Here is a 13,189-nt window from a genome sequence, read left to right as displayed (position 1 = left end):
TGTGAATTCATGTCAGTTTTGCTGAATTGTTCAGTTTGGAAAAAAAAACCGACACAAATTTTGGAAAGGTAAAAACATTGCATTTTGATATTTTTGAAATCAGGCATTTTGATGGTTTGTAATCAAAATTACTTGTTGCTTCTAAATTTCCTTTAATTTTATTTTTAAAAATCCCAAACCTTTAAAAATGGTTAAAATTAAAAACAAACCATTTAGTTTCAGGTCAAAGGAAATACTTAGCTCAACCTGATTTTTTTTTTAAAGTTTTTTGGTTTGACTAAAATTCAGGGGTGGGGGGGGGAAGAGACTTTTTTTGGATTGACCCAAAATGAATTCCTCCCCCCCCCCCCAATTTTTCAGCATGGTGAGCCAACAGAAAAATCCATTATTTGCCCAGCTCTATTATACTGCAGCAGATCTCTTCAGTGCCTCTCTTTTGTTACAGCTTTTGATTTGCAGCAACATTTTGTTAAATTCTTTAAATGAGGATGCAATAAATTTGGGGGTCCTGATTCTCCAGCTGCGGAATATGAGTAATTCCCATTGATTACAATGGGAGTTATGCATATACATTAGCCCTTCTATGAAAACTAAGATAAACTAAGAATGGAGGGGTTGATGGCCACAATTGTCTGGCTATGCCAAAAGGACAGGAGACATTTGACATATGTTTAATCAGGCCACAACTTTATTATTAGATGTCTGGGACTGCCCAGCAGATAACAGTGTACAGTGCAGGTAACCCCCATGTTTATTCCATAATTACCCAGGGGCTTTTACTAGCTCCTCCTCTTCTTCCATCAAGGTCCCTCCAGCAAACCCATTGCCGGGACCTTACCATCCATCCCCACGTCGTAGGAAGGTTAAGGTGGGCTATAAGAATGGGGGGTTGGCTCCCTGCTGTACCAATCATAGGAGTCCCCAACATCCCCCACTTTCGTTCCTTTAATGAACACCTCTTTTTAAGTCCTTTTCCAAGAAATTTATCTGGTCACTGTATACCTTTCCTATGGAGTACCTGCAGTGGACATCCGCCCTACACTTAAATAATGAGTTGCGACATACGTCCTACCGCCCGTCATGCCATGCATGAACAGAGCCCTTCCTGAAACCCGCTGTGAGGAAAGTGAAAAAACCCCAACTGGACCCAAGCCAATATCATGGTAATGGAAAAATTCCTTTCACAACCCCCCTAAAAAAGGGTTGGCTAGCGTAATGCCTACAGCAGATGTTGACCAAACCCGGTATTTTACCACCTAAAAGGGAGGGAGAGTAGGCCCTGCCTCAGCCTTGGTCTGTGTAAAAAGGAAGCTCCCAGCACCACGCTGTTCCTTTTCAAATCCTGCATTCCCAGGGGATGAGTCAGCGACCGCTCTGCCCCTTTTGCAGCAGTTTTCACCCCGCCTGCCCACCATAAAGCACTGTTCCCTTCACTCGGCCAGACCAGCCAAAAACCCCCCCTACTTAAAGCTGCAGGGTGGTCATTCTCCCAGTTAAATAAAGTTGGGGGAAGCCAGAGAGAGTTCCCTTTTAAAAATATTGACCTTTCAAGCTGTTGATCCATGAACTAAACACATTACCGTTCCCATTTGATTGTCATTTACAACTATTGACTTACTGATACCTTGCCATTATACAGGTACATAATAATAATTTTTCATTTTGATTTGAGCATGGATCCTGCTGTAAAGGGGACCTGATCCTCAGCTAGTGTAAATCTGCATAGTTCAGCTGGAGTCAATGGAATTACACTGATTTATACCAGCTGAGGATATGGCCCAGGATCTCTGCCAAAACATATTAATGTCCACATCTGTATTTTTTTATGAATCAGATCCTAAAAAAATTGCATATGTTTCTAATTTTAAAAGACTTATTCTACTCTAGTGCTTTTAGAAAATAAAAATGTTCTTGTATTGCATGAGACAAATTCTGCCCACAGTTCTGCTGGTGTAAATCTGGAATAAATCCATTGAGTCTGATGGAGTCACTCAGATTTACACTTACATAATTTAGTGCAAATTTGGTCCCATGGCTTTATTATTATGAAAATTCAATGATTAAATCATCACTGCAAATTGCCATTCTTGTGACAAACTCAAATTTAATTCCGACTCCAACATGCATACACTGTACATGTAGCTCCTCTTATGCCACATAAGCAGACCTTTTAATTTTAGTAGGAAAAGCAATGTCTCTCATTTAAAAATCATCCCTTTCAACTGAAAGGCTGTTTGTTTATTTGCTATTACAGCTATAAGAATTACATTGTTATGTCTTTAGGCTCTTGAGAAAAGAGTTTTCAATAGCAATATATACTTTGTATGTAAATTTCTGAAATCAAAATTAATGTGACTCTAAAAAATCATTATTAAAATGTTGCTCATGCACAAAAATATGTAGTAGAATAGAGCTGTTACACCCATAATTTACAGTTTGAAATGTATAACTAAGAAGTATGGTGAAAAAAAAAAACCCTCATGAACTACCAGAACTAAGGTGAAGGATTTTCCCTAGAAATCTACATACTTGTGGTCCAAGTGTTTTCAAGTTAAACTGTTGCATGCTAACTTCAATTTTCCTCTGACATACTAATATCCCTCTCATTCATTCCTACTTGTCTCTTGTTTCTCTCTTATGTTCACAATTAGCTTTTGATATAAGTTTGAAGCTAAAAAAATGTCCAACAGGGAACATAAACTGAATTAAATTACACTGAATCTGAGGTTTAACATTACTTCAGCTGACTGAAAAAACTGGTTTCTATGTATCATACTCTTTGCTTTGGAAAGGGGGAGTCTGTTTAAGATATGTCTTGTCCCATGTATTGATGAGTCTCCTGGGAGCTCTTAAATTCTGGAGGCTGAAACCATCTGTTCACTCTAATACCGGGTACAGTGTAAACTTCCCTTCACTCTCAGTTATCATCAGCTTCATTGACCACTGACATAGTCATGTCATCCCGAGGGGTTTATCACCACTGGAACTACTTCTAAGCAATGTTTTTAAAACTGTGGTAAAATTTTTCACAGCAATTCTAAAGAAGATTAGATTTTTGTTACAGTTAGACAAGTACATTCCTTTAATCTCTTACCATTGGTGAAATCTGAATCTAACTAAATGTGAAGGGATAACTAATATTTTCTGCTAATCCCAGTTCATTTTTCTTATCTTTAGATCTACTTTATCTATATAATGAGATGTTATGGACCAGACTCACTGGACCACTCTGCTCCAGAGTGCAGTGAAAATACAGCTGAAACCACCCATATCTTCTCATTTAGTTCTATACTACCACTATCCAGAGCTGGTGGTTGGAGTGAGGTGTGCCTCAGTTATGTTCAGTCCCTTGGGAATCATTGTTAGCTAGCCTCGGTTAGGATAGCTCCCAGGTTGCTCTCAAGTACACTGAGACAGAGCTCGGTAGAGAATATGGAAGTGGAACAATGCTGCCACAGAGAATCTATGCCTTATCATTTTAGAAGCCTGGACAGAAATATTAATTATTGCCATGAATGCTATTCCCATTATAGCACTAAGCCACTTAAAAATCCACCAATGAACCCCACTTGACAGACATCAAGACATCGTCCTCGCATCGAGGGATAGCCGAAGAAGACCTATTGTAAAACATTTTTATTATTTCTATTTTTAAGATCAATAAGACATTCCACCGTGTTAATTTTTACTTGGATTATTACTCTTCTTAGTTATTAAATTCACTTAACCTTAGGCCTTATCCATCACACCACCAGCCAAGACATGCTCTTATTGACCAATGCTTTTGCCCAATGTGATTCAAAAACTCAAAGGCTAAATCTCAGACAGTATTCATTCCAGTTTATCTCCATAACATCTTAAATGAATTCTAACAAGAATATTACTTAAAAGTCTTGCAATACAGTCCAACAATCGTGCTAAATGCCAATGTCTTTTTGTGCAAAATAAATTTATACAAATGACTGGCTTTACAGATATTATGCTTCCTGAGTGGTACACTCAAACTGGTCAGTAGTCTTGTAACATATCATTTCTTTCAGAAACGTACCACTGTCCAGGTATAACATCCAATATCCACAACTTCAATATCACAATTAATATAAAATCTAAATAGAAACTGAAGAGAAGCCACTTCTCATAAACTAGACCATCATGGGCCTGATTCCTCTACCTTACAGAATACAGGCTGCAGACCACTTGGCAAAATGTCCCCTGCAGTCAAGCCACTGTCAACTTCTGTTCTGCTAATATATCAGGATCTAGCTGGCACAGCCTACAAAGTGAGTGGATCTAATCAGGGAGAAGGTGGGGCCAGGCTAAGCCATCTAGGGCAACGTCTGCTAGTAGAGCTCCTATGAAGAACCAGTGAGAATTTAAAACAGTCTTCCCCCATTCTAATCCCTGAGGGAGGAAGAAGATGGCAATGCCTCCTAAACTACCTGACGTGAGTACCCCTGCAGGCAGAATGGGGTCAAATTGCATATGTGTGATCATATGGGTGAATCAAGCTCGTAGCTTTCTTCTTTCCTATGGCCATAGTGCATTATTATAATATTTGTTTATTTTTATTTTGTCTGAACTCAGATTGTGGATTAAAATAAAACACGTACATCCTTACAAAATGAACATAAGATGCCTTATTATTACTCACATTTACTTTCAAAAGCCTATTATCAAATGAATACCCAATTACTTATTTTTCCCTTAGGAAGTGGTCTGTATCATGAGGTTTTCACTTTATGATAACCTATCCCGAAGGTCCCACACTAAAACCATTATTCTTCTGCATCAGGAGGCCTGAATGGGATTAACTTTGAAATCACTTTGTATGTGAGACAGCCTCCCACCAGGGGTATGATTTGCTACATTTGCAGCACTCCCAGCCTATGCCGACTTGGAAAGAAAGATCAAATATGATATTTATCAGTGCTCTGGAATATAACAATATGATATAAATTACACTGGCAACCAAACAAAAAAGTCTAAGACTAAAACTTTGTTAAAACTGGAATTACACGTGTGCCTGAAAAGTAAACAAAAATCTGCTTTACATGCCCAGGACAGAAGAAAAGAATCTGACAAACAGTTGAGAACTCTGCTACTTGTAAATCACAGAAGAAACTTATTGAAATAACATACAACTTTAGCTGAACAGCACTTGCTAATTACTCACAGCACAACATGAAAACATCAAAAACACAGACCTCTGCTAAATTTTCATGTGAAACAGAACTAAAGTTTTGGTGTTTTTTTTTGTTTTTTTTGTTTTTTTTAAAGAGAACTCTTATTAGCAGGAGAGAGGAAACTGGGACCAGAAGTAGTTAGAATATGTATGCTAGGTGCTGTTGCATTGTTACTATACAGGGGGGGTGTGTGTATACATTATACACACATACATTATATAAACACATGATATAACATTTTAACTTGAATCAGAAAAAAATAATGATTTTAATTGTATTTTGATAAACAAGTTTGGTTTTGTTCAGATGCTGACTGGTACCACACTGTTCAGAATAACCTTTTTATTTTGCTACCATTGGGTGTTAAATTTCACTATGTGATGTAGAGTTTTAACACTTTCTTTTTTTAAAAAAACACAAACCATTAAATAGGAATATCACTAACTCAATATCACCTTACAGTCATTATGTACAATGAATACATACTTTCAATTAACAAGAAATTACTGTCATGAGGAAAATGTTTATTCTGGAGATGTGAGTCTCATCAAGTCAAGTCACTAAATCTTATACATCCATTTATAAAATTACAATTAATTCATGTAATTTTCCATTTTTTGATGACAGAAACCAGAATCATCAGAAAAGTAATGTAGGAAACTTCAACAAGGGCTTGATCCTGCAAATTGTTACTCATGTGAGTCCTCCTTGCACCCATAAACACTCCCACTGAAGTTAACAGAACTGTTCCAGTGAGGAAAGCGCCACTTACGTTATAAAAGTTTTGCACACTTAAGCCCAGGCACCTCATTTTCATGTACGTTAACGCCGCTTGACACGGCCAGAGTGGTGTAAAGTGCCCTTAGTTTAAATAAGAATCAAGCCCAATGTCATAATCATAGGGCCACTGCCCTATTTTGAGCTATATGTTAAATATAACTTACAAGGCAAGAACCTACAAGTGGCTATGCATTGAACATATAATTGACAAGTAATGACAATATAATACTCATAGTTGAAAATAATTAGCATAATAAGCCACATTTTTCTATTCTTAAACTTCATGGAGACAACCTAGGATGTCGTCTGTCATATTTGAGTCAGAACGGAATTGCTGTATGAGAAGATTGCAGCTTTCCTTACCAAGCATGTACTTCTCAATTTAAATTTTCACAAAAATATAATTTTCATTTATTAGCATTACTTTTTCATGCACATGAACATATCAGATTCCTATGGATGCAATATCTAAATTGTGCCAAGTATTTTAAACAACAGACATTCATTTTTAATCTGAAAAAAACATTCTGAAGTGAGCTGTAGCTCACGAAAGCTTATGCTCAAATAAATTGGTTAGTCTCTAAGGTGCCACTAGTACTCCTTTTCATTCTGAGTTCTTATATTGGCTTTCCTAGCTGACGTAACATGGCAGGCTAACTCCAGTTTAAAGTTTACTGCTAGAGGATGTCATTCTTATCTACTAGTGACAGGAATCCATTATTCACAGGAAATCCACAACAGTGGATGCAAATTACTTGGAAAAGAGCACTTTGGACCTATATATTATGAAATAGGTTCTTAAAAAATTAAGCTGCTACAAATTGAAAAACCCAAGAACTTATATTGGGCGAAGCATCATAGTTCCAAAAAATTGCACATCATTCTAATCCCCTGTGGCACATAAGAAAATTTGACATTGTTACATAGACAAATTTCAAGACACACATCTATGAATACAGTTTAAAATTAAAACATTAGACTGCAACTTGAAATAGATATAAAAGATCATTTCTCACCCCTCAGAATAAAACTGGAACTTTCGTTTATAGGAATGGCTATGCCCATATACCCTCCTCATCATCCTGCGTGCCAGATATTAGGAGATTCACAGAGAAGATGTTAGCATTGGAATGAAAGAAGAAAAGGTTAGTTACCTTGGTGCATGTTAAGGCACAGTGATCTTGGCTATTAAAAGCATGAGTTACAAAGAAAAAAGTTTTGCACTTTTAAGCAGCAAAAACAACTGAACAATAGTTTTCTGTATATCAGAGAATCTGCATCTGTAGCAACCAGAATAAGAACAATGAAGTAAAACATTCTTCCCACCCAGTTAAAATTAAATCCAAAAGTGGATTATAAAATTAAATTTTAAAAGATTATATTTTTTTAAAAGCTGATTGTTTGCAGACGATGTGAAATCATGCTTACTGCAGAAACACTTTAAACCTCGTAAGTAAGTAAAGAAGTAATTACTATAATCAAACAGCTTCACATTCTGTAAGGTTAAAGGATACAATAAAAACTGCTGAGGTATCAAAAATCTCTTTTCAGTGAAGTACACTTTTCTAACATATAATCAATCAAATATATTATTTAACGAAGCCTTAAATACAGTATATTGCTAGAATACTATAAGACAGTTTCTTTGCTCTTTTACAGTTATTATGGTAGGTTTTTTTGCTTGTCTCAGTGACAGTTGCTCATGGAATTTTCATAAACTCGTATTTTAAAAAAAACATTATTTGGGATACTGCTGTAACGAAAAAAGGTGTTCTTTCCATTTATTATAGGCTTGAGGTAAAAAGGTGCACCAGAAGAATGAAATGTTCCTCCCCTGAGTATGTTTATTTGCAGATTTCAGTTTTTAGTATGTTCCTTAATCTCTCTACTCAGAGATGTATATATATGTACACATGCTACACTTGTCTCTGTGGACTTTCATCCTGAATGCAAGAGTTAGATATGTATGAATATTGGGAGGAAGATAAAACAAGGAATAATATATAATTTTACCTGGCCTTTTTTTCACATGATACTCAGATACCTATGTAGACAGACAAGCATATACCATGTACAAATAAAATCTTATATTTTATATCCACCCATTTATATTTTAGAAATTAAAAAAAAATACATGGAACTTTTCAGTTTCCTAACATTGAAAGCTAGCTGGTGTAATGTAAATTGCTGGTACTTAATTCAATTTAAAAAATAAATGAAATGAGTGGCAATTAATTATGATTGAAACAGACAGGAATTTTAGCATGAAAATATACACTGCCGGTATCACTACTGTTCCTAGTCCATTCTAGGAATTAAAAAAAGAGCTCCCAGATGTCAACTGTTATTAAAAACCAGATGTTAAGAAAGATGTCTTCCATGTTGCTGAATTAAGTAAAGAAATCTGACAGTCAAATATAAACTTAGCTATCATTTAACACAGAAGAAAAGTGGACAAATTCCTTTAAAGTTAACTTGGAATATTTCTTAGTTTTAAGGTTTGCACAACTATAATAGGCACTAAAGAAAGTGTAATGTCTGAATATTATTATTCTCAATGAAGGACCAAAACTTGCAGAACTCCCATTTGGCTTGATGCTCCGAGGTGACAAGATATGAATAGCTCCCACTGAATTCTGTAGGAGTTACTCAGGCCATTCATTTTAACTGAATAATTTAGACGTCATCAGGAGTTTTGCTAGATTAAGGCCTGAGGAAAGACTACATGATTTCACTCATATAGAGTAGTTTGATCCCATTTTATTCACTTAGGAAACACAAGTTATGTTAATCTTTGTTAGTAACTTAAAAAAAATAACTACAGAAATCAACAAACATAGGGAACTCCATGTTTACGAAGAACCTTCCTTAACCACATACAGCTGTTCTACTGTCTAGTCCAGTGATGGGCAATGCGGCCTGCACATGGCCCATCAGGGTAATCCACTGGTGGGCCGCAAGACAGTTTGTTTACGTTGACCATCCACAAGCATGGCTGCCCACAGCTCCCAGTGGCTGCGGTTCGCCGTTCCCAGCCAGCGAGAGCTGCGGGAAGTGGTGCAGGCCGCAGGGACATGCTGGCGGCTGTTCTTCGCAGTTCCCATTTGCAGGAATGGCACACCGTGGCCACTGGAAGCTGTGGGTGGCTGTGCCTGTGGACGGTAAATGTAAACAGACTGTCTCGCGGCCTGCCAGCGGATTACCCTGACAGGCTGTAGGTTGCCCACCACTGGTCTAGTCCATTGTTAATTTTCAATAGGCAAATATTAATTTCTTCTTTAACTATTACCTCTCTCAAAATTAAGAATTATGGCCTAAATTCTGTTCTGAGAATGCCGATGGACTTCAAAGGCAAATATACCCATGTACCTGAGAACAAAATTTGGGATTTTCAATAAAGAAAAGAAAAGGGATACAAACATGGAAAATGTTCACTCCTTACCTCCATAACATGGAATTAAACTCCCATATTCTGCCCTCCCTATATGTGTGTCTCTCTTTTTGAAATAGAGAAAGCAAAATATCAAAATTTGGAGAATGACCTCACCCAGAGCCAGCGCTAGACATAAGCAGACTAAACAATTGCTTAGGGCCCTGAGCAGCTCAGGGTGCCCCCTATCAATTACTAGTATTTTGGGGAGGTGGAAAAATATTCCTGCGGGGTCCCCAAATGGGCTAGCCCTGGCACAGATCTCACCATACGTTAAGCTGTGGGGGTCATTTTCTGGTTTGTTGGAAAACGTGTGTGCTCCTTTAAGGGCTAGAGAAATAAGTGACTTTTTGCTGAAGCTGCAGACCAGGTCACTGTGGGGATGCTGAGCCATCCCTGCAGGTTCAACCTGAAGCAGGAAAAGCCCTTTTTTACCTCAACCAGGCAGAGCAGCACCCACCCTCCCACGCTTGGGTTTTGTCAGAATTTGCTGTGGGCATTGTGCTAGTCACTCCTTTCTTGGGAGCCTGGGACGAATTTTTCTCTCACTTCCAGATTGGCCAAGGCAAAGTGTGGGGCGGGGGAGGTTGCCTTCCCCACAGCAGGTTCATCTTAGATTGGGTGAACATGGAATGGAAGTTAGGCTATGATGTTGCAATTTATTATGTAAATATATGGCAGATGTCCAGTGCAGGTACTCTGTAGGGAAGGGCTATAGTGATGAGATAAAGTGGGCTGGTAGAGGATCTAAAGGAGGTATTCTTTAAAGAGGAGGAAATGGGAGAAGAGGAGTTTCGGGACTCCTATGACTGATATGGCAGGGAGCCAACCCCCCTCATTTATAGCTCCCCTCCCCCCTTAATCCACATTCAAGAGGAGAGATAGTGAGGTTGCAGCAGGGCTGGATTAATCTTTTGTGGGGCCCAGGCAACTGGACCATGGCCATGACCCCTGCTCTCCCCCAAGGCCCCACCCCACTCAGCCTCTTTCCCCCAAGGCCCCACCCATGCTCCACCCCGAGTTCCCACTCCGCTTGGCCTTGTCCCTGCAAGGCCTTGCCTGCCACTCGCACGGGGGTGAGAGGGCAGAGAGGAGTGAGTAGCAGGCAGGGCCTCAAAGGGAAAAGGCCAAGTGGAGGTGGGGCCTCAGGGCAGAGAACAGGCAGACAATGATGGAGTTTGTGGTTTTATGAGACACCATATTGAACTATTTCTTTATATGACAATTCCTTTCGCAGTGCTATTACAATTTTTGCGTTGCAAAACTAAAACTACTGTACCGAGCTATGGTAAAAACTTATCATGTATATTATACTTGCTCATTATGCATATTCCTGTCAACAGTGACTTTTTGGGAGAATAGGTCCAGGTTGTGAACTATGGGTATGTCTATACTACCCGCTGGATCGGCGGGCAGTGATCGATCCAGTGAGGGTCGATTTATCGCATCTAGTCTAGACGCAAAAAATCGACCCCCCGAGTGCTCTCCCGTCGACTCCTGTATTCCAACGGAGCAAGAGGCGCAGGCAGAGTTGACGGGGGAGCAGCAGCAGTCAATTTACCACAGTGAAGACGCTGTGGTAAGTGGATCTAAGTATGTCAACTTCAGCTATGTTATTCACGTAGCTGAAGTTGCGTAACTTAGATCGAGAGCCGCCCCTCCCCAGCAAGTGTAGACCAGGCCTATGTAAGAAATGCCTGAGGGTTAAGAAACTCCACAAGATTCCACCTGTGGATTTTCCACTGCATAATATGATTGGCAAAATGCAGTTTTAGTGTGGTTATAGAATGATTTCTAGGGGCCAAATTTTACTCTTGGATATATTCACATGACTACCACTGACTACAATACAGAGCCATTTGTATGTGGTCTTATGTTAACAAAATCATATGTAGTTAGATTGAAACAGAAGTTTATTGCAGGTGGATTGTTACTGTATTCATTTGCCTTTTCTGATTGTTTTCAAAATTATGCTATTCAACTTTTCTATTGAATTCACCATTCTCTTTGTGTCTTCCCCTCTTTTTGAAAAGTTTGGTTCTTTTCACAAGCTTTGTCTACCTGTTCAGTTTTAATTTTAAAAAATATGGTTGCCACATAACTCAGATTGACAACTGATTTTCATAATCTTTTATAAAGAGAAAAGGAGTACTTGTGGCACCTTAGAGACTAACCAATTTATTTGAGCATAAGCTTTCGTGAACTACAGCTCACTGCATCGGATGCTGTAGCTCACGAAAGCTTATGCTCATATAAATTGGTTAGTCTCTAAGGTGCCACTAGTCCTCCTGTTCTTTTTGTAAACACAGACTAACACGGCTGCTACTCTGAAACCTTTTATAAAGAGTAAATTTATACAAATTGTTTGGGGCATTTCAATCTGGGGAACATATGACGAAGGTCTCATGCTGCCACTAGTAAAGAAGTGACTTCAGAACTATTAGAAATCTTTTCCTCTTGTAGAGTCTGATCGTGTTTTTTAATCTAACAGAAAAAGGCATAACAAGATCCAATGGTTGAAAGCTGAAGCTAGACAAATTCACACTACACATAAGTCATCTTTTTTTTTTTTTTAAAGAGTGAGGGCAATTAAACAGCGGAACAATTTACCTAAGAATATGGTGGATTCTCCATCATTTGCAGTCTTTAGATCAGGACTGAATATTTTTCTAAAAGATTGGCTTAAACTGAAACACAAATTATGGGCTTGATGCACCTGGGTGAGGTTCATTGCTCTGTGTTATACTGGAGATCAGACCAGTTGATCACAATGGCCTCTTCTGGCTTTCAAAACTATGAATCTATCAATATTAATAAACTTCCTCTTTCATCTTTTTCTTTTTCCTACACATATTTTGTTGTGAGACACCTGCAACAAGATCTTATTTTGGGAAAGTTAATTTAGTTAACACTATAATCTATTATGATGCACAAATGAGTCAAAAACTTTAGCTGGATTTTTATTTTTCTAACAGTAAAAACATCATCAGGCAAGTCTCAATTTACCTTGTCTAAAAATCTACGATGACATTATTGTGACTTAATTTACAGCTTCTCTAGAAAATAAATTGCATACTACATCTCTGCTTCCTACCCCACACCCAGATTATGTACAGAAGACCACCAGTATTTTATGATCAAAGACATATGCCCACCATAATTGGGGCTCAATGTCCCCAATCTCAACATCTCTGAAAAAAATTATCTCAATTTATTCATTATATTAACTTTTGTGTCAATACTCATAATATTAAATTATGGCTTCTATGGATAATAGTGATGGACTGACCTAAAAACATTGGGTGCTGGTGTGTGGTTCAGACAAGAGCTGAAATTTTTTGTCCATTATCTGTCTCAGTGGAGCCTCCTCCCTATGGTACCTTAATCTATCTCCAATATCCTGATGGTTTAAGATCTACAATTTTTGCCTTTGCTATTGTGCACTCTTTTTATCAGTTTCCCAGGATTACACTAAAGCAGGGGTGGCCAGCCTGAGCCCGAGAAGGAGCCAGAATTTACCAATGTACATTGCCAAAGAGCCACCGAAATATGTCAGCAGCCCCGCATCAGCTCCCCTCCCCCCCTGCTCCCAGCACCTCCCGCCCACGCGTCCACAGATCAGCGCCTCCCCCTCCCTCCCTGCACCTGCCGATCAGCTGTTTCACGGTGTGCAGGAGGATGGGGGGGGAGAAGGGAGGAGCGAGGACACAGCAGGCTCGGGGAGGGGGCAGGAAGGGGTGGAGTCGGGGCAGGTTCTGTAGCAGAGACAGGAGTTGAGCAGTGAGCACTCCCCAAA

The 13,189-nt window shown here is 38.8% G+C and overlaps 1 protein-coding gene across 19 annotated transcripts in view; it reads right to left on the bottom strand.

The window, feature by feature from the left end:
* The window catches only part of ERC2 (ELKS/RAB6-interacting/CAST family member 2), an 823,531-nt gene that overhangs the window by 168,165 nt on the left and 642,177 nt on the right, over positions 1-13,189 (bottom strand). The window contains exon 22 of one of the 19 annotated variants that reach the window (XM_043551545.1): positions 6,980-7,045. The exons of the other annotated variants lie outside the window; for them this stretch is intronic. Coding sequence (XP_043407480.1) covers positions 7,019-7,045 — 27 coding nt within the window. The 3' untranslated portion in view covers positions 6,980-7,018. The remainder of the gene's footprint in view (positions 1-6,979; positions 7,046-13,189) is intronic. 19 annotated transcript variants of the gene reach the window in all.

This window comes from Chelonia mydas, chromosome 7 (genome assembly GCF_015237465.2).
Source record: "Chelonia mydas isolate rCheMyd1 chromosome 7, rCheMyd1.pri.v2, whole genome shotgun sequence".
Classification (NCBI taxonomy): domain Eukaryota; kingdom Metazoa; phylum Chordata; order Testudines; family Cheloniidae; genus Chelonia; species Chelonia mydas.
This window is presented reverse-complemented; position numbering and strand designations above follow the sequence as displayed.